The 21,700-nt window shown below is 40.2% G+C and overlaps 1 protein-coding gene across 1 annotated transcript; it reads right to left on the reverse strand.

Moving 5' to 3' along the window:
• Positions 1 to 1,742: 1,742 nt before the first annotated feature.
• On the reverse strand, positions 1,743 to 19,205 carry MPHOSPH6 (M-phase phosphoprotein 6). The gene is made up of 5 exons (XM_033129478.1): positions 19,070 to 19,205; positions 13,467 to 13,579; positions 5,597 to 5,687; positions 3,235 to 3,329; positions 1,743 to 2,421 (listed from the first exon to the last, which is right to left on the reverse strand). Exons 1-5 carry the CDS (start codon positions 19,118 to 19,120, stop codon positions 2,289 to 2,291), a joined length of 483 nt encoding a protein of 160 aa, XP_032985369.1. The 5' UTR covers positions 19,121 to 19,205; the 3' UTR covers positions 1,743 to 2,288.
• Between the last annotated feature and the right edge of the window lie 2,495 nt (positions 19,206 to 21,700).

Genomic DNA, 21,700 nt, shown 5'->3' on the forward strand with positions numbered 1-21,700 from the left:
GTTTTGCCGAGTCCCCAGCCCAGCACCAAAAGCTGATATCAAAGGGTGAGTTTGAATCCGAGAAACAGGTTAGTATCTGCTACAGTCCGTCCCCTTGGGCCATTCAGCATCCGCACGCACACACTTCTAAACATGTTTAAACTTCCCATAACAAGAAAAACAACTCTATTTCTGCTTAACAAATTGCAAACATACTTTGTACAAAAAACGTTCTCACCCTTTCTCCAAAAGGAGACAAAAGTCCCATCTGACATCGTATCTGTTTCTGGGAGATAGTCACACTCTTCACTCATCCCCTGACTGTGTTACTTATACTAACTGGAATTGAGTCCCAGATCCATCTGAATATTCTAGTATCTCCAGACTAAATACTTCAAGACTGAATCCCGTATACAGTAAGAGCAAGGAGGAGAAAGAAAGAATGGGTACACATACATCAAGGAAGAAAATATGCCTAACTGCTCACTTGTTTCTATAATTGATCACAAGGATGTAATTAAGAAGCTTCATTCTTCCTCTTTATGTTCCATGTTTCCTCTTCTCTCAGACGGGATCTCATACGCTCAGGCTTCATACCTTGTAGGGTGACCTAAAACTTCATTGCCTAAAGGGTCTACATCTTCCTGCCTTTTTGAGGTGGTTGTAGTTTTCCATTAGTTTGTCACTGGACACAGAAGTGCTAAAAGATGCCCGTGGGTTCCACATCTTTCCCCATTACCCATTGTGTAGGAACGACACAATGCCCCTTTGTTCCCAAGATCACATGGCATGGGCCAGGAGAGCAAACTCCTTTGCCTGTTTAGTGATAAAATTACCAGGTTGTTGCAATTTCTTTATTAATGGAACCACGGCTGTGTTCCCTGGTGGGAGCACTCCTCCTTGGGTAACCCAGATCTCCAGAGCTCAAAACTGAGGGATAGGAAGCAAAACATCTGTGAATGCGTTGGTGGGTGTGACAGTGAGGGGAGCCACTCTCCACCTCTGCTTGATTCCAGACCACACATTCTGACTATGAGGAGAGCAACAGCCCCATTGAGTGGTCATGGATTCAATACATTACATTTTGTAAGATGGAGTGTTGTAGTCCACTTAGGGCCATAACTGAGTCTTAAGTAGACCATTCCACCATTCTGTGATGCCTGCTGCTCCTGTGATGGGGTATGGGCTAAGACCAGTGAATTCCAGAGCCCACTGCCCCATTTCTTTTACTGCAAAATGGTATCTACATTAAGTAATGCTGTGCAGAATATCATGAGGATGAATAAGACATGCCATAAATTCCTGGATTGTGGTGCTGGCAAAGCATTGGGGAAACCTTCTGGCTTCTGCTCCAGGACGTAGAGAGCTGGAAGGTGCATTGCTTTCACCTCCACAATCAAAAAGAGCCAGAGGAACTTCAAATTCACAACTTTCAGTAACTTACCAGAGTTGAGGTCACAGAACAATCAAAATCTAAGGAGATTCAGAGAGAGAGAGGAGACACACACCTCATTTAGTTGCTAGGAACAAAGTGAAATGAAATCAGTATTTTTTTAGAAGTTCTAGGTATATATCTCCAAACAGAGACACACACATACATACATATCATCATATTCTAAATTAGCGGCTGTTTTCTTACTATTTGGAAAAATACGGAACTAGACTAAAATTATTATTTGAAAATATAAGAGAATAGAAAAAGTATATGAAAACATGTTTATTACAGAATAATAATTGTTTTTTTGTTAAGGCTTTATACAAAAAAAAAAAAAAAAAGAAATCCACAAACTGACAATGACCTAGAAGCATGCAAATATTTCAGACTGTAGAGGTATGTTTGTTCTTTATGAATTTACACATAATAAACTGTCACAATATTTGACTCCAAAATGTATGTGCAAATTGGTTTGACGTGATTAATAAATTGTATACTCAAGGACAATTTAAATACTGGTTTTAACTTATGAGTCAATTCAAGTTCAGTCAATAGAGAGATATATTTAAAAAACAATCTGAGGTCAAAAAAATCTTTAGGAAGAAACTATGTACCTATGTACATTTGAAGATCAAGGACTGAAAATCCACTCTTGATGAATTTTATACACCACTAAGCAAAGGATGTATAACATCCATCGCACATCTGTTTCAAAAACAGCATGTTACCAGAATTATACATTTCTTTACAATAAACATTACAAATAAACATTACAGTATTAACAACTATAGCAAAACCATTGGAATGAGTTCCAAAATACGTTAACTCCCACAAGGAAGGCACCCCTGAGCCGTATCTCAGGGCATCATCTATTTTAATCTTGGGGCTTTAAGAACATCTTCATTGCTTTCATTGGTTTTATGTCTCCATTTTCATCTTCTTCATAATTGGCACGGTCTCTTTTCTTGGCAAACTTTTTTCCAATTGTCCCCACCAAGGTCTCATATCTGTTAAGATGACAGATAGTACACGTTTGATTTCAAATAAAAAAGGTAGGAATTAAGTCTTATCAAGAATATCACCAAATGTGCAACATGGGATGGCTAGATGGCTCAGTTGGTTAGAGCGTGAACTCTGAACAACAGGGTTGCCGGTTTGATTCCCACATGGGCCAGTGAGCTGCGCCTTCCACAACTAGATTGAAGACAATGAGCTGCTGCTGAGCTTCCGGAGGGGCAGTCGGATTGCTCAGTTGGTTGGAGCATGAGCTCTCAACAACAAGGTTGCCGGTTCAATTCCCACATGGGATGGTGGGCTGTGCCCCCTCCAACTAAAGATGAAAATGGTCACTGGACTTGGAGCTGAGCTGCGCCCTCCACAACTAGACTGAAGGACAACGACTTGGAGCTGATGGGCCCTGGAGAAACACACTGTCCCCCAAAATTCCCCAATAAAAAAAATTAAAAAAAAAAAAAAAGAATATCACCAAATATGCAACAAAGAGTGAGAAGAATCAAAACTATAATTAAAATAAACTGTCTGGTTTATGAGCTTCTCTAAGAATGATTAAACTCTCCACTCTTTTTATTTTTGGATTATCCTAAGTAAACTAAGATGTATATTCGAAATATGTATTGGAAGCAGCACTAGAAATGAGCCCTCAACTGCTAGCCTATGACAGTATGGAGGTCCCCCAGGCCATGGTAGAGAAAGCAGAAATGGCCATCTTCCTGCTGGGTAGACCACGGGGTAAGAGAGCACACGTGAAGGCCCATGCATGCTGGGCCCAGATGACAAAGCTGTTCCAAGGTAATGGGTACCTTCTAGCCATTTCTTCATCTGACACGTCAAGCTCCACTGTTTCATCTTCAACTTCCTCTGCTTTGTTCTTAGCATTCATCTGAAGCATTAATTTCTGGAAAATACACCAACACTGGCTGTCAGGGCTGGAAAAGGCTTGTGAAAGGAACTGGTGTCAAATGTACTTGAAGGTAGAGAAACAGAAGTCACAGAATTTACAGGACTAGTCAAAATTTATAAGGGATTCTCTGTAACACTTAATTCCACAATGTGCTAACATAAGTCAGCTCTGAATTAAACAAATACTAAGACAAAGCCCTACTAGATTAGACCTCCTGTTAATGAATTCAAACTGTATTTAAGGTAATAAATCTTATTAGTTATTTACATGTAAAGCAGGCACACTGCTACACACTCTAGTGAGTGGGGGAAAGAAAAAGTAAACTTTCAGATTTCCTCCGAACTTCCAATCTTTGAGTCAAATGGAAGACGAACTATAGTCAAGAGTAATTTTCAATGCAATTTTTTGGTGGTGGTGGTGCTGGGGGAACCAAGTATCTTCTGGATAGAAGAACTGGAAGGCTGGCCCTGGAACAATGGGGAGGACCTGTCTCACCCCCAAACACAAGGGTGGATAATGCATCCCAACATGATATCCATGTGCCATGGGTTTCTCCTCCAACTTTTTTTCTCACATTAATCTTTTCTTGACAGTTACCCTCTGGCAGATTTATTAAAAAAAAAAAAAAGTATAATACTTTATTTATATCAAAGGCTATACATTTAAAGGAGCGAAAATACAATTATTTCAGGAATACAAGCTCTGTGAGGGTATACACTTGGGTTCCCTACTGCATTTCCAGTGCCTCAAGAGGGCTGGTGCGCCACAGGCACAGAATACGTATTTACTGAACAAATAAACTTTATGCCAGGTGTCACTAGAAATATATACAATATTAAATGTGTTCTAAATACATCCTGCTTATAAGTACTCTCAAGTAGGTATCATTTTTTTTCATACCCAGGCATACTGAACTTTTCTGACATTTTACAACAGCTCAGATCTGCAAGCCAAATAGTTCCCCAGGGAGAATGTACTCAGTGGTACAGAGTGCCAGTAATTTAAATCATTTTCCAGTGACCTCTCACATCAAATACTGAGGGCCATATCAACTTCTTTTCCCATGTCACAGACACACTTTGGAGTACGTGTCTACCCACTGCCCCAGGCTCTGGCCATCACACACCACTATCTTCACTTTTTTCTCCTTTGCCCCACTGTTCTCTCTCTTCCCAATCTAAAGCTTTATGCAGGCCAAAACAAGGAGAGCATACATTAAAAATAAACACTTCTGGTGTCGATGTTGTATAAAGTAAATCGAACACCTTAATTATCAAATCAAAAAGGGGAAAAAAAGGAAACCAACTGATACCTTTAAGTAAACGGTGGCAATTATCTTGGTTTGCTGTGGGCCTGCACAGGCATCCTTACAGAAATAGTTTGCAACCAAGGAGATTCTGCTTACAGACGACCTTTGGCAATGTCCAGAGACATTTTTAGTTGTCACAACTGGTGTGTGTATGTACGTGTAGGCGCGCGCATGTAACTAGCATCTAGTGGGCAGAGGACAGAGGCCAGGGATGCTGCTAGATGTCCTACAATGCACAGGACAGCACCCACCACAAAGAATGATCTGGCTCCATGTCAATAGTACCCAGGGCTAAGAAACCCTGGCTTTTACGTGTTAGCTATACAACTAATGCTTTATATCACAAAAATCCAGTTGGTTGGTCACATACCTGATTGGATGGCTTTTAATACACAGCCAGAATTCTAATATTTGTTAAATGAAGTCCTGTGCTTCTTTATAAACTTGAGGCAGGAAAATTCAAACAAATAGCTCAGTTATAAGGTGAACGTTTACTTTTCAAACAAACTACCCAAAGAATTCATTTAAAAACCTATTTATAAGGTTGGATTAAAACCTATCCATTAAAAAGTCAAACTACTAAATTTTTAAGTAACATTTTTCCATTAGAAAAGGTATATTTATAAATGCCAGGAAATAATTTTTCATAATAGCATCGTCATGTGAATAAAATCCTGCCATTCCTGTAAAAGACCCGAGCTAAAATTCGAACACTTACAATGGCACTGTCAGGGGCGGATACTGCTACGTTAAACTATCCACTCAATTCTACCATAACACTAGACTGCAATGCCTGCGATTTCCTTAAATAGCTATGGCAATATTTCAAGGCTTGTTATTTTCTATACAATGAGGAGAAATGGTACCTGGTGGGGGGAAAACCTAAACCCAATTAGCAGCAGAAAGAATTCAATTGGAAAATTTAAAAATTTGAAGCCATTATATTTAATACCTCAACCTCAGGATTAAATCCTCTGAATGACATTCTTCCATAGAGAAGATCTTCGCATAACAAGAAACTCTGCTCTTCTATTATGAAACTCCTGAGTGGGAAAAATGAACCTGTATTAATAGCATTCTACTTGTAACAAAGCAGAGCAAATATAAGTCAAGATTTCAAATGAAAAATCGATCTTACAGTTCTCAGTAGAATCAAGTAAAAATACAGTAAGATTTCTCACCGAGGCTTAGAAATGAAAAGTGACTAATTTGGCCAGCAAAGGTACTAGGAGACAAAAGCTGCAGTCTGTAGGCACAGCCTCTTGTAAATACTACGTTTAATTTACATAAATGCCTATACAATGTAGATACCTAAAGTATTTATAATAAGCCTGAATTTTCCAAATTTGAAGTAGTTTCCTTGACGTTTATGTCCCCCACCAAGTTCTTATTAAATACCCAGAAGTCAGAGTCCTGGGCAGCTTTAATAGAGTTTCTTAGTCGGAACCCTTGGCTATGAACGACGACTGACCTTGGATGACTCAAGCAGAGAAGGAATTCATTGTAAGTCTACTGGGTATCTCACAGAATCACTCGGAAAGCTGGATGAATAGAACTGGAAAATGGGCAGAAATAAGGGTGGAGAGGTGGTCGACCCAAAAGTACTATCAGGCTATAAAATATAAAACTACGCTAGTAAAAATGACGCTGCTGCTGCTACTAAGAGGGACAAATACTGGACACCACCGAGGGCATTAGGCAGACCACTCTAGCCCTGGAAACAGTGTGCAGGAAACAATGCTTCGGTCTCCAAAAGGGATTCTCCTCTGAGTTACCAGTTCATGACCCCAATCCCAGGTAAGCACACCTGACTATAGTCCTGCTATCAAACATAAAGCATGCGAGGAAAGCAAATCCCTGGCCTTTATGGCTTCTTGGTGGAAAGCAGGCCCTGCTTCTTGTCAAGAGTCACTCATTCATTTACTCACTCAGCAAACACTTATTAAACCGCACTGCATGCCAGGCAGTTCTAGAAGCTGGGGAGATAGCCGTGAATAAGAGGTCCTGTGCTCTCATGAAGGTTACATTCCACAGAGTGGTGCCAGATAATAAATAAAACACTTATATTATGAATAAAAAAGAAGCTGATTAATCCACTCCTGGCCATAAGGGAGTAACTGGTACCAAACTACCCCTCCTACTGCAACCAATTAGAGAATGGAACAAAATAAGAAACAGTGAACAAATCAAAGCATAGGGCTGTGATTCCTGAGAGAAGAAAACCAAACGAAGTGAGCCCCATGACTGCCCGCCTTCTGACTGGATGCAATTTGTAGACTGTGAAGCAGGGGGCGAGAGTTCAAACAGAGCCCAGTCTCACTGAACTGAAGGGACACATCGATGTTTGGGGCTACAGAGGTGGCTAAAATATAGGGGTCAAGATACCAGAGAAAGGGAGATGCACAAAGGAATTCCAGAAATGATTATGAGGTCCCTTTGAATCCCTGGCTGAATACCGTATTTCCCCAAAAATAAGACCTAACCGGAAAATAAGCCTTAGCATGATTTTTCAGGATGCTTGTAATATAAAATAAGCCCTACCATATTTCCCCTAAAATAAGACTGGGTCTTATATTAATTTTTGCTCCAAAAGCCGCATTAGGGCTTATTTTATATTACCAGCATCCAGAAAAATTATGCCAGGGCTTATGTTCCAATTAGGTCTTATTTTCAGGGAAACATGGCAGTAGGTTGTACATGAGCTGGGTAAGTCCACAGTGCCAAGGGAAAAATAACGATTTCAAGGAGGAGAAGAATTAACTGGTACATTAGTTTCCTAGGGCTGATGTAACAAATTAACACGAAATTGGTGGGTTAAAGCAACAGAAATCTATGCTCTTATAATTCTGGAAGTCTGAAATCCATTTTCACTGGACCAAAATCAGATGTTGGCAGGGCTGCACTCCCTCTAGTGGCTCCAGGAGAGAATTCATTCCCTGCCTCCAGCTTCTGACAGCCAGCATTCCCTGGATAGTGATTGCATCACTCTAGTCTTTGCCCTCCATGGTCACTCTGCCTTCCCTGTGTGCATGAAATCTCTCTTTGTCTTCCTTTATAAGGATATATGTAATTACATTCAGGACCCACTCAGATAATCCAGAATAATCTCCCCATCTAAAGATCCTTACGTTAATCATACTGGCAAAGTCAATTTTGGCATATAAGGTAACATAGATTCCAGAGATGAAGGCCTGGATATTATCTGGGGACCACTTTCCAGTGCACCACACCTGAGAAAGAAAATTTACCCTGGAATTGTATGTTGCACAAAGACGAGACCTTGCCCAGAGGAGGGAAATATTTGACTTGTGTCTACCCAGAGTGGAGAGACCAAGCTGAATACCCTGTGACAATGAACAGAAAGGTCACATCTTAAGAGCGCGACTAATCTAGCTCTATAATAAAGGCTATAAAAGCTGCTCTAACAAAAACAGGGCTCAAGCTGATTGGCATGTAAATTAACTGCCTAATGGAACAAATTTCAACCCTTTATTAAGGAAAACATCAAAATCCAGATGCTCAGCAATATAACACAATATGTAACACACAATTAAAAATTGACATGTAAGGAAGCAGAAAAATGTGACCCATTAACAGAAGGAAAACAAGTCAAAAAGAAAGATGATCGAATCAGTAGAAAAGAACTTTAAAATAGCGATTATAAATCTGTTCAAGGATTTAAAGAAAAATATGAATGTAAGGAAGACACAAATAGGAACATGAATTGAAAAATGGGAACTATGAAAAATTACCAAACAGAAGTTTTAGAACAGGAAAAAAAAAGCAATGTCTGAATTAAGAAATCAGAATAGTTCTAGATATACTAAAGAAGTCTATATAGTCCAATATCCTCTATGAACATTGATGCAAAAATCACTATTAAAATATTAGTAAATTAAAATAAATTATGTTACAAATAAATACCAACAGGTTTGCCTCAGAAATGTAAGGTTGTTTTGACATTCAAAAATCAATATAATTTCCACATTAACAGAGGAAATAAGAAAAATTATATGATTATCTCATCAAAAATGACTTCACAAAACTCAACATCATTCATGAAATTCCTCAAGAAACTAGAAAGAGAAAGGAAACTTTCTCATGCCGACAAAGGGCATCTGTGAAAACACACAGCATTTCATACTAAATAGTGTAAGTTTATGCTTTCCCCTAGGATCAGAAACAATATGAGGCTGTTCATTCTCATCGCTCCCGTGGAGGTCCTAGCCAATGAAATAAAGAAAGAAAACAAAGTAAAATGTGTAACTTTTTTTTGTAGGTGACATGGTTACATATGTAGATAACCTTAAGGAATCTTCAGAAACAAAACAAAAAAACTACTAAACAAACAAACAAAAAACTACTAGAGTCAGTGAGTTAATTTAGCACAGTTACAGAATACAAAGTCAACATATAACTATCAATTTCTACGTACACAACAACAAGTAATTTTGGGGAAAAGGGCCACAATAGGATTTAAAAACGTGAAATATGTAGAGCTGTATTTAATGGTACATATACATAGAATCTCTACACCAAAAACTATAAACCACTGCTGAAAGAAATTAAATAACAGCTAAATAAATGGATATATTGTGTTTAAGGATTGGAAGGCACATTTTTGTTAAGAGATCAATTCTTTCCAAATGACCTACAGATTCAGTGCAATGCCAATTAAAGTCCTACTTTTTTGGGGGGTAAGGGGATGGTAGGGAGAAATTAACAATCTGGTTCTAATATTTATATGGGAAAGCAAAGGATGTATGCTAGCAAAACAATTCTGAAAAAGAATAAAATTGGAAAACTTACACTACCTGATTTCAAGACTCACTACAATCGTCATCAAGCCAACAGGATAGAGGAATACATTAATGCAACAGAATAAAGTCCAGAATTAGACTTTCGATTTTTGACCAGAGCATCAAAACAATGCATGAGTCAAAGGAAGTATTTTCAATAAATGGTACTGGGACCACTGGCTATCTACAGAAAAAAATGAACCTTGATTCCTACCTTATACCATACACAAAAAATTAGAGACAGATCTCATATAAAAATATAAAAGCTAATATAACAAAAATTCTAGACAAAAACACAGAAAATATATTTGCAACCGTGGTACAGCCAAAGATTCACTAAACAGGATCTAGAAAGAACTAACTTTATAAAAGGAAAAAAGTTAATAACTGCTCATCAAAAAAACCCAGAAAATAAACAGGCAAGTCACAGACTGGGAGAAAGTATTCATGATACATGCATCTGGCAAAGGATTTGTATTTAGAATATAAAGAACTTCTATCTGTATAGAAGTATGTAAGCTCTACTTTAAAAAGAAAATAAAAATCCTATATAAACATCGAACTCTAGTTAAGGGATAAAAATGTACTGACACCTGCTACTTACTGTGAAATATATCAAAAATAAAACAGATGACAGATGTATAGAGGAGTGGGAAAATATGTGATACGGACTGTTAGAAAAAAAGACAAAACCACATCATTTTGAAAAAATGGACCAAAGATTTGAATAGGAACTTCACAAAGGTAGATATGGAAATGGCTAATAAACACATAAGCATTTTGTAACCAGGAAATTAGTCACCAGGAAAATTCAAATTAAGAACCGTAAGGAGAATAGGTAAAAGAAAAAAGATTAACACCAAATATTGGAAGGGTGTAGGAGAACCAGAATTCTTGTATTTCCTTAGTGAAAGTGTAAAATGGTACAATTACTTTGGAAACTGGTCTGAAAGCGTCTCCTAAAGTTAAAAATACACCAACCTGATGATCCAGCAATTTCAACCTTTCACCAAGAGACATGCAAACAGAATTCTATCCAATTCATACAAATTCTTTTTATCTAAAGAATTTGTCTTTGTTTGCTTTATGAAGTGTGGTCTAGGCAGCCCTCTTGGATGGGGTGACATTTGACCAAAGTCTAGAAGACAGCGAGGAACAAGATATATTCCCCATACATAGGGGAAGAACACCTGAGAGACTAGTTGAAAGTAAAGGCCCTGAGGGGGGAATGTAGGAATGCAAGTGGCCTGAGAGACAGAATTTCTAGACTAAAGGAGGCCTCTATGACTGGAAAGGTGTGAGAGAAGCGAATAATGGTAGAAGGTCAAAATTACTTTCACGGTAACACTAAGACATTGTCTTTTTCACTATGTTGACATTTGTACAGTGAGTGCAAAAGCGATTATGGGTAAAATCACATCTTAGTGATTAATGTAGTAATACCAGATTGTACTAGCAGTCATTGCATTGTTCACTGTTGACTTTCATAGTTAAAAAAAAAAGCCAATAATTATGTGCTTGATTAAGCAGTAACAATTTGTTACTAATCTCCAGCCCTTGATTATACTTCATAAAATATTCTCTACACAAAATAGGAAGTATATATAATAAGGTACTTGTGACGGCTGAGGTATGATGACTTGTTTTGAGAAAATGCACTTGTGTGATCAAGTTGTAAGTTAAACTAGCTACATTTTTCTTGAAAATGAATAAAGTAAACTTGTCACCTCAAGCGAAACAACTGACAATACTTGTTCCCAATAACAAAATTCAACTTTCCAAGCAAAAATTAGAATTTTGAATAGCTTGTATGTGTCACTTTGGGCTTGACAGCTTCCCAATACTTAAAGGCTTTTCTGATGAAGCCCATGGTGATATTAATGAATGTGATTTTTGATATTGTACAATGAAATGAGTTATTTGAAAAATCTATATACTTCATTAAACTAATATATTCCAAATGAGAAATACATGATGTTATGAAATTATGCATGAACAAAAGATCTATTCAAAATGTTAGACCAATGATTATGAAAAGTTCATTGTTTTCACCCCTCTCTTTTAACTATATCACCTGGGTGAGGGTGGACTTTATATACGTCAACCAAAAATAACATGCTACAACAGGCTGAATGCAGGAGTTAAAAGAATCCAGCTGTCTTCTAGTAAACCAGACATTAAAGAGATTTGCAAAAATGTAAATCAATGCCACTATTCTCCCTAGTATTTTTTTGTCTTGGAAGTTATTTTTCATGCAAAACGAGTTATTTATGCTAAGTAGTGCAGTTGTTTCTTACTTGAGTATTTAAAAAAATTTGTTTTGATTTCTTACATAGTAAATATTGACATGACACAAAGAAAAACTCTTTATGGTTTCTAAGTAATTTTTAAAAATGTAAATGGTCCTTGAGCCCCAAATTTTGAGAACTACTGCTCTGTAGGGTCCTCTCTCATGGGCCCTATCTAGCTCAGCCAGCACCACACTTCCTGCAGGACTGTCTCACCCTGAGGGAATATAAATTCAGGCATATTCTCCTGATCTTAGACTTCCAGCCTCTAAAACCGAGAGAAATTTCTGTTGTGTATAAGCTACCCAGGCTGTGGTATTTTGTTATAGTAGCCCAAAAGAACTGAGACATTTACCTCCTAGGAAAGGAATCTAAATGTCATTGTCTGGGGATAATGTGCTGTATTGGGGTAGGGGAACACTGAAAACAAGATAGAAATCGTCCTGCCTAGCAATAAAAGTAACCAGGTCTCTGGGATTCTTTGTGCTAGCTTAGTCAAGGCATAAAATTAAATTACAGCTCCTTACCAGTAATGGCCCCTTTCTACACTCCCTGCTCCCAAATCCAAACCATCTCTGGCATTATCTTCCCCTTCCTCACGAATATCTTCCATCCTCAGAGAAGCAGTAAAGAAAAGCAAGTACAAAGAGAAGCAAGCCCAGAAAACAAAGCACCTTCTTTCCGTCCCTGCTGGTACGACACATTTCTATCTTTAGAGAAGGGTATCTAACCTTCCCAAAAAGATCCAGACGTTAGTCAAGTGAACAAGGGAATGTAACATGTTAAAAACAAAAAGGAAAAACATAAATGTGCCTGAAGATAATAAGCAGCATTCAGTCATTTGACAAAGTTTAAGTAAAACTACCAGACCACAGAGCTTACTATGGTAAGAAAAGCATCAAGGAGAAATGACACGTAGCTTCCAGAAGAATTTAGATAAATTAATGGATGATGTGAATCCACCACTTCTTTATTCAAAATTATCCTAGGTACCAACCAAGCTTAAAGTACCAACCAAGTACCAACCAAGCTTAAAGGCAGAAGAGAAATGATCTAGTGCATTACCCCAGCCTTAGCAACAATGAGTTGGGTGACTGAGCAAGCTATTCTCTTAAGCTTCCGTTTCCTCAACTATAAAATGGATGAAATATAGTAGCTAGCTCTCAAGTTTGCTATGAGGATTAAGTAATTAAGACGTATAGTGCTTAGACCAGTTCCTAGCACACACTATAGATGCAACAAATGTTAGCTAAGATGATTGGCATTAATAGTAAACATTTAAAAAAAAGACACAAACAAAACGCTCTTGACCTGCCTTTGAGAAGCTCAGCCTAATAAAGACCTCTGTTGAAAAACAAACAAACAAAAACAACAACAACAACAAAAACTGTTAGAGGCCTGAAGTACACACCTAATCTTTGGAACTTAATATAGAGAGTACATTACAGATTTGCATAAAGGTCCCCAGCTGTTACAAGAGACATATGGGCTAGATTCCTTTATTCAATGTAAAAAAAAGAACATATAAATGATGGCCGACGGCCAGTAAAAATATATAAATCCAAGCAGACCTCTTATAGGTTTAATAATTTTAAGAAATCTAGTGGGAAGACTAACTCAAGAAACCGAACAGATGCTATTTCATGGGCTTCAGGACACTGGAATGAGTCCCATTTACAGGGATTTCCCTCTGTAACGCCCGAAGTGTCAGCAAAAGAATTTCTAATCAACCTACTCCTTCTCCTTAAGCTCTGGCAAATCCAAGTACCAGTGCTCTTCACTAATGATTTTCTTTTCTTCCTCTTCTAGTTGTTTCTTGGTTTCCGAGTCCAGTCCCCTTTGCATGAACTGTCAAAACAAACAAAATCAGTGTCAGCAACTAATTTTCCCAACTTAGGAGCTAAAGAAAACTCGAATAATTTTATCCTTCCACTTGCTTCTCGTTTCTCCAGGAATCCCATCTCATGAGTGAAGGTGGGGGGAGGGTGATCGAGCAGCTTAACTCTGCCCTTGACAAGGTCACACTAGGCTGGCTGGGAGCTTGCCAGAGCGGAAACAAAAGCAACATGTATACTTCCTTTAGAAGACTTCAAAAAGACCTTTACCGTATTTTAGATTTTTTGGATTTAATAAAACAGGCACCAAAAACAACTGTATTCCATAAGTATTACACTACGTGTGGCCAGTTGTACATAATGGCAAGCGAGGAAGGACTAAGACAAAAGATTGATCCACAGATCAGGCGAGGTAGGTGGAGAAAGGAAGTGAGGGGCAGTAAAAGGATGAGAGGCTCAGTATTTTCGGAATCTCTCGCTGACCCACGGAGCCCACTGGTCTTTGCACCTGCTGATCTTGGTCTGGAACGCCCTTCTCACTCTCTTCTGCCAGGTAACTGATATAGGCAAAGCTACTCCACCTTTGTGAAGTTGTCCCCAATACAGGTAAAACCAGCATCTCTCTCCTAGAAGCTTCCCATGGCACCCTCAAACCAATACACCACATTTTAATTTCTTGAGCATCTGTCTCTTCGGGAGACTTCCGGACGGGGACTATGTGTGGAGTCTCCTTCATCAGTACCAGCATAACGAATGCTGTGCAGTAAGGGCTCTATGAATGTAGACTGAAGTAAGGCTAGATCTGTAAGCTTGCTCAGCACTTATAGCCTCTGAAATGCTTTATTTTAAAATTTGTAGAAGCTCAACTCAAAGTATGCCAGTAAAGAAAATAGTAGTCCTACTCCTAGTCTTTCCCTAGCACAAATAGCCCTATTTCCAGGGACAGGCGAACACACCCAGATGTCAATCACAGCAAAATCATAAAGTATCAATGTGGGAAAAAAGAAATTCAGAAAACACCCAGCAGTGAAGTCTAGGATTCCACTGGTTTCCCTTTATCCTCATTTCTTTCCCTTATCCAGGCTCCATATTACTTTTCCCTCCATTCTAACTCTTCCAAAACCACCATCATTTTTAGACATAATGGCTTTACCAATGACTACTGAAATGACGAAACTTGAAAAATGCTCACAAATAAAATAAAGGAATAACAAGTTCTGATGCAGATGTGGGGAAGCTGGGTCTCCTCTGTGGAAAACAGCTCCACAGTTTCTTACATGAACTTACAATATGACCCAGCAATTGTCCTCTCGGGCATTTATCTCATACGAATGAAAACTTACGTCTATTTAAAAACTCATACAGATATTCACAGCAGCTGTATTTGTAGTAACCCCAAAAAGGAAACAAAAGTACTCTTCAGGGGCAGGCCCGGTGGCTCAGGTGGTTGGATCGCCATGTGCTGAGGTTGCGGGTTCGATTCCCACGTGGGCCAGTGAGCTGCGCCCTCTACAGCTAAGACTGTGAACAACAGCTCTCCCTGGGGCTGGGCTGCCGTGAGCTGCTGTGAGTGGCGGATGGGGCCGAATGACTGCCTCAGCGGCCGGGAGCACAAGGCTCATAATACCAGCATGGGACGAGGAGCTGTGTCCTACACAACTAGACTGAGAAACAACGGCTTGAACCAGAATGGGGTGCGGGGAGGGAGGGGGGAGGCGTAGGAAGGAGGAAAAAAAAAATACTCTTCAACAGGGTGAATGGTTAAAATAAATTGTGGTAGATCCACAGCATGGAATACTATTCAGCAACAAAAAGGAAGGAACTACTCATATCCTCGACAACTTAGATGGATCTCGAGGGAATTACGCTGAGTGAAAAAGGCCAATCAATCTCAAAGCTTACATGTTGTATGATTCTGTTTATATAACATCCTCGAAATAACAAAATTACAAAAATGGAGAACAGATTAGTAGTTGCCAGGGGTTAGGGATAACACAAGGGTGTGCGTGTGGCTACACAGGGGTAGCTTGAGGGAACCTGTGGTGCTGAACAGTTCTCTATCTTGAATGTGGTGGTAGATGAATCTACACACAATAAATTGTATGGAAGTATCACACACTCACAAATGCACACACATGAAGGAGTATATGTAAAATGGTGAAATGTGAGTAAGCTCTGTGGATTGTACCACTGTCAATTTCCTGGCTTTGCACTGTTTGTTCACCTGTCCTCATTCTTTTACTTCTGTACCTACATCCTTATCACAGGAAAGCACTGGCAGTTTATGGAAAGCATAGCCAGTCCTTCTGCCTCTGTTACTCAACATTTCTGTTCCATTTTCTGCCTGAGAAAATATTCTCTGGTGAAGGCCCAGGGCATGTGTCCTTTGGTAAGCCTTCCTTGCTTCTACAAGAGCCTTATTATAAACAGTGCCTTATCGTTCATTATGCTTCTTCCGTGTCTCCCAACAGACTGAGGTTCTGAACGTAGACCATGTCTCTTGCTCATCTTGCATTACTGGTACTTAGGCTGCACCTGGTACACAGAAAAGAGTTCACTAAAGCTTCTCTGAATGTAACCGACTGTAGACTTGTCTTATTTTTCCAGATTTCCTTTCTGGATGGTTCTCTTTAAGTCCCGATGTCTCATTTCATCACTCATGTTCTTGGTAGTAAAACTCACCAATCTTGCCAACTGCCCTTTTTTCCTCCTATTTTTAAGTCAAGTAGACATTCTTTATGGTACACAAAATAACCATATACATACAAGTATGTACAGAAACACACACACACACACACACACACACATTTCTAAGCATATGGAAAGGATAGAACACCCAGTTACTATGGAATAAAGCAACTCCAGACTCAGACAGAAATTCAATTCTTCTGACTCCACAGCATCTAAGAACACACTTTAAAACTAGTGATTTAGCTGTACTCACAACTGAGGACCTTCAGCAGGTATCACAAACTGCAGCCCTTAGGGTTGACTTCTGTTGTAAATAAACTTTTATTGGAACAAAGCCACGCGCATTTGGTTCTGAGGTACAATGGCAGAGTTGAGTGGTTGCAACTGAGACTGGCCCACAAGCCTCAAGTATTTATCTGTCTCTTAACAGAAAAATGTCTTAAGAGTCCAAAAGAACTAAAATCACAAATAAGCACCCTCACTACAACAATTCCATCATACCGACAGACATTCCACTGACATTCTTCACTTTTTACTTCCCATCAGGATCAACCTCCAGCCCAACAGCTGACCCAAGTCAGAGGACTTCAAGTACACTGGAAAACAACTGAGTCAAGATTAAATCCTCCACCCTCTCCTTCTTGCTCTATACTTAGCTCTGGCTGAAGCGCTATACTGTATACTGCAACATCAGGCAGCTGCTTCATTCCTTCTCATAAAACATTCCACTCTGTCTGTATATATAGTGTCTCGTGCTAGCCTTTCAATAAGTTCTTTCTTATCAATGCCCGAAGTTGTTAACCCAAATAGAGAACCTGGGTATTTTTTTCCCTCTCCTTTGCTTCCAATGTGTAGTCGAGTCTCTCTGAACCACTCGCGTTAGAGGTGAATAATTTTAGTCAATTTCTTCATTCCTACTTCCAAAGTCAGGGCTCTTTGATCTGAGCCCTAATCACCCAGTACGGCCTCATTTGACTTATCCAAGAGCTAAAACAACTGCTAAAATCTTTTCAGGGTCTGCTTTGTCAATCCACTTCACTTCTTTGAAATCTACATGATTACATACCATAAGCCACAAGAAAACTGTTCAGTAAAGATTCAAAGTTTGCTAATATGCATGAAAGAAGTACTTTGGAAACTAAATTATGCTATGATTTACCCGCTACCCTCACCCTATCCATTCCTAGTTACACCTTAGCTCAACTCCACTCAGATTTTGCCCATCCAATATTTACTGTCCAATCTTTCAAAACATTATTTATGCCTTGCTTCCTCTTCTTGGAAATTCCACAATTCTCTAAACACGACATTTAACAGTTTACATCTATAAGTATTCAGCGACCAGAAGTAGTTAAGAGCAAGGGGCTCTGGTACCAACTGCCTGAGTCTGAGTCTTGTTTACACTTCTTATAAGCAGTAACTTTGGGCAAATTACTTCCCTGTTTCAGTTGCTATGACTATTAGAGAAGGATAATAACTGCACTCACCTCAAGAGTTATCACCGTGTTTCCCTGAAAATAAGACCTAGCTGGACAATCAGCTCTAATGCGTCTTTTGGAGCAAAAATTAATGTAAGACCCGGAATTCTATTATATTAGACACGGTATTATATTATATTTTATATCATATTAGACCCGCTCTTATACTATATTAGACCCAGTATATATTATATTATATTAATTATATTATATTATATGACCCGGTCTTACATTATAGTAAAATAAGACCGGGTCTTATATTAATTTTTGCTCCAAAAGGTGCATCAGAGCTGATTGTCTGGTTAGGTCTTATTTTCGGGGAAACACCGTATATGGATTTCTTGAGTTGATACATGCAAAACATTTAGAACTGTGTCTGGCACACAGCAAGAACTGTAAATGTTTGCTATTATTATTTAAGTTTTAAGGATTGGTTGTTTTTCCTATTTTAATTCCTGTATTTATTTTATCTATCCTTGTCTTTTTCCGCCATTTTGACATTTGGTTAAATTGATCCAATCTGAAATATAAAAATCAATTTTGCTTAACGTTGGGTGACATAACTCACTTTCACCTGAACTGTTATAATTCCATTGCAATGCCACTGTGCCCCTCACTCAAATCATCTAAACTTCTAGATGGTCTTTTTGACTGCAATTTTGTCCTGTCGAGTCTTTCTTTCACCAACGTATTCTTCACAGGACAGTTAATGTAACCTTGAAAAGTAAGAGGCACAGCTGATAACTGCTACCTGTGCTCCATAGCTTCCCAACACTCACAAGGTAAAGAAAACAACTCCTTAATCTGGCCTAAAATTTCCTGCATGTTAATGACCCGCCTACATTTCCAGGCCCATTTCTTGCTACTTGCCTTCAGGACATAATGAATTATCTTTAGTTCTTAAAAATCACCATGGGTTTTTGGTTTTTGCCTCTCAAACTTCTGAACTCGCTCTTCCCGCAGTTTATGTTGTTAGGTTCCCCACCCTCCCACCTACCCTTCAGTCTCTAGGACCACTTCCCGCAGAAGCCCACGTTAAGTTCCCCGAGGTGCGGGCGCTTCCAGCGTCACCGCACGTAGTACGCTGTATCCTAACTGCTCGCTTACGTGTCTGCGTCTCCCACCCGCCGGCTTTAAGAGAGAATACGCCGGATTTCTAATCCGGTTCCCAGTGCCTAACGCAGAGCAGACGCTAAGGGAATGAATGAGCGCGAGAGGTGGATGCCCTCCGGCGCTTCTCTGGCGCCCCCGCACGCCCAGTGCCTCGGCCTCGGCCAGGCCGGGAGAATCAGGTGGCCTTACCCTCCCGGCATGGCTCCCCAGTGTCCCTGTACCTTCATGCGCAGCAGGTTCTTGGACAACTTGGTCTTGCGCTCCGCTGCCATGCTGGCTTCCGCTAGGCCCCGCGCTCCTCCAGGAGCCCCACTGCGCACGCGCGCTGCTGCGTACGCAGCGGCGTCATTTTACGTAGAGCGCGTCTCCGTGCCTTGTGGCCCCGCCCCTGCTTCTCGTGGGCGAAGGCGTCAGGGGCTCTTCGCGTGTCGCCTCAGGGAGCGCATGCATCTCCTAGAAGCTCAGGGTAAGGGCGCGACCGCCCGCCACGGGGGCAGAGAATCTTAACGCCGGGAGGGAGACCCCAGAGAGGCTGAAGCCGGAGGAGGGCGGAGCTCTGGTCGCTGCGAGCTGTCGGCTGCCTTCCCCTGAGGGCTTCAACCCGGCCCCTCAGGCTCCGCACGGGGCAGAGCGACCCAGGGCCTGGCAGTGGCGAGTCCCACCCCGCTTACGGACTCAGTCCTGTCGCGCGTCGTTGACTCAGTTGTCCTCGTGAGACCTTTGAGTCGGTTGCCTCCCCATCCTTTTCTTTCACGTGTTTCTAACACGGATGGCGGGCTATGTTCTGCATCACATGACGTGTAATAGTTCATTTTATGTTCACGATAACCCTGTAGGGTGGTACTGTTCTTATCCCCGTGTTGCAGTTGAGGAAACTGAGGTAGAGGGAGGGTCCTTCGCTAGTTCGAAGTCAGACTGAGGGAGGTGGGTGTAAGCCCTGGCGCTCTGGCTTCAGCAATACAATGGAAAACCATGTTAAATTCACCTGTTAACTGTTGTGTGCGTCTTTGAACCGAAATGATCTTTCTGTTAAATAGGAAGAATAGCAAGAGATAATCAAAGATACATGAGGGCGAGAACACAACCTTATTTCCAATTAAATCGTTGAAAAGATGATAGCTTCAGTGCTCTGTACCGCTAAACATTTTGCACACCTTTCACAGGTGCCACACTTTGGGAAACACCCAGCCTAATGGCATCTCAGCTGATAACATGCGCTACATGCCAAATTCTTGTGCTGGGTACCATACGGGTATTATTTAATCCTCGGAAGAACCCTGAAAAGGTGTTACTGTCATCATATATTTAGGGAATCGGAGGCCCAGAGAGGTTAAGGGACTTGCCAGAGTTCTCACAGCAAGTAAGTGTTACGAGGGGAGATTCGGAAAGCTTCATGAAAAGGTAGCCCTGCCTCGGAAGGTTTTCTCACTGGATTAAATAAAATTACAGTTTGGTAAGTGGTTATCAAAACTCATTCATTCACCACACTGTGTGAGACACTGGGCTAAACTCTGTGCTACAGTAGTTCAGAAAAACACATGACCTCCTTTGCCTGGGGCTGACATTCTGGTGAGTGCCATGGAAGAAAGAAAATGAGGAGGTGACAGTGACTTTGGGGGTTACTTTAGATAAGATGGTCTGAGATGGTTCTTACAAGACCATCGTGCTAAGGCCTGAAAGTTAAGAAAAACCTGCTGTATGAAGCATGTTCTAAAAAGAGGGACTAGCAACTGCAAAGGTCCTTAAATGCGGATGCGAGTCGTCATAGAGTTGACCAAGTGGGAACAATAGAGCTAGTTACCTGTTATGGGTTGAATTGTCTCCCTCCAAAATTCATCTGGATTTTGTCTCAGAACATGACTGCATTTGGAAATAGGACCTTTAAAGAGGTGATAAGTTAAAACGAAACCTTTAGGGTAGGTTCTAACCCAATCTGACTGGTGTCCTTTTAAGAAAAGGAAATTTGGACACACAGGAAGACCCCAGGAATGCACACGCACAGAAGAGAGGCCATGTGAGGACACAGGGAGAAGGTGCCCATCTGAAAGCCAAGGAGAGAGGCCTCAGGAGAAACCTAACCTCCCTACACCTTGATCTTGAACTTCCAGCCTCCAGAACTGTGAGAAAGTAAAGTTTGGTTGTTTAAGCCATCCTGTCTGTACTATTTTGTTATGGAAGCCCTAGCAAACTAATTACACCATATAATTAGCTATAGATTACAATTGTAATAAGAGTCCTATAGAAAAGTGCAGGGTTCATGAGAGGGTGTAGCAAAGGTATGCAAACCATTCTGGCTTGGAAAAGGGAAGGCCTTTAAAGGTGTGACATTTAAGTTGAGAGCTGAAAGGGAAGGAGTTAGGCTGGGGAAAGGCCCTCTAGTCATTCAATTTGGTGCTACCATCATTCCCATTCATCCACAGAACACTTTTCGTCTTGTAAAATGGAAACTCTGTACCTATTAAACAATAATTCCCCATTCCCTCTTCCCCCGGCAACCACTATTCTACTGTCTGTCTCTGAATTTGACTTCTCTTCAGGATTTTGAAAGAAGTTCTGTGGGATCAGAGGTGAAGAAGTCACTGCCATCTGCATCCAAGAAACAGCTGACTTTGAACTAGACCTTGAAGGATGAGCACATATCTTCTCAGTGTAAAAGGATAATAATTCCTGACAGAAATAAGAGTATATGTACACTAGCTAAGGATGCTAGAAACTCCACACCTTCCCTATGGACCTCTTGCACACTGGATTTTGATTTGTTTTCCTGAAACATTGACTTCATTATGTCACTCTCCTACTCCAATATGTACAATAACTGTTAGCTGAGGGATAATGTTCAGATTCTCCAACCT

This window comes from Rhinolophus ferrumequinum, chromosome 15, assembly GCF_004115265.2.
Source record: "Rhinolophus ferrumequinum isolate MPI-CBG mRhiFer1 chromosome 15, mRhiFer1_v1.p, whole genome shotgun sequence".
Taxonomy (NCBI): domain Eukaryota; kingdom Metazoa; phylum Chordata; class Mammalia; order Chiroptera; family Rhinolophidae; genus Rhinolophus; species Rhinolophus ferrumequinum.

Excerpts from the sequence above, each read along its gene's own strand:
- MPHOSPH6 (XM_033129478.1), bottom strand. The coding sequence starts at position 19,120 with ATGGCAGCGGAGCGCAAGACCAAGTTGTCCAAGAACCTGCTGCGCATG. Across the intron at positions 13,580-19,069 it reads AGAACCTGCTGCGCATGAAG|TTCATGCAAAGGGGACTGGA; the intron begins GTACAGGGACAC and ends TTGTTTTGACAG. Across the intron at positions 5,688-13,466 it reads CCAGAGCTTAAGGAGAAGGA|GAGTTTCATAATAGAAGAGC; the intron begins GTAGGTTGATTA and ends TTTCCCACTCAG.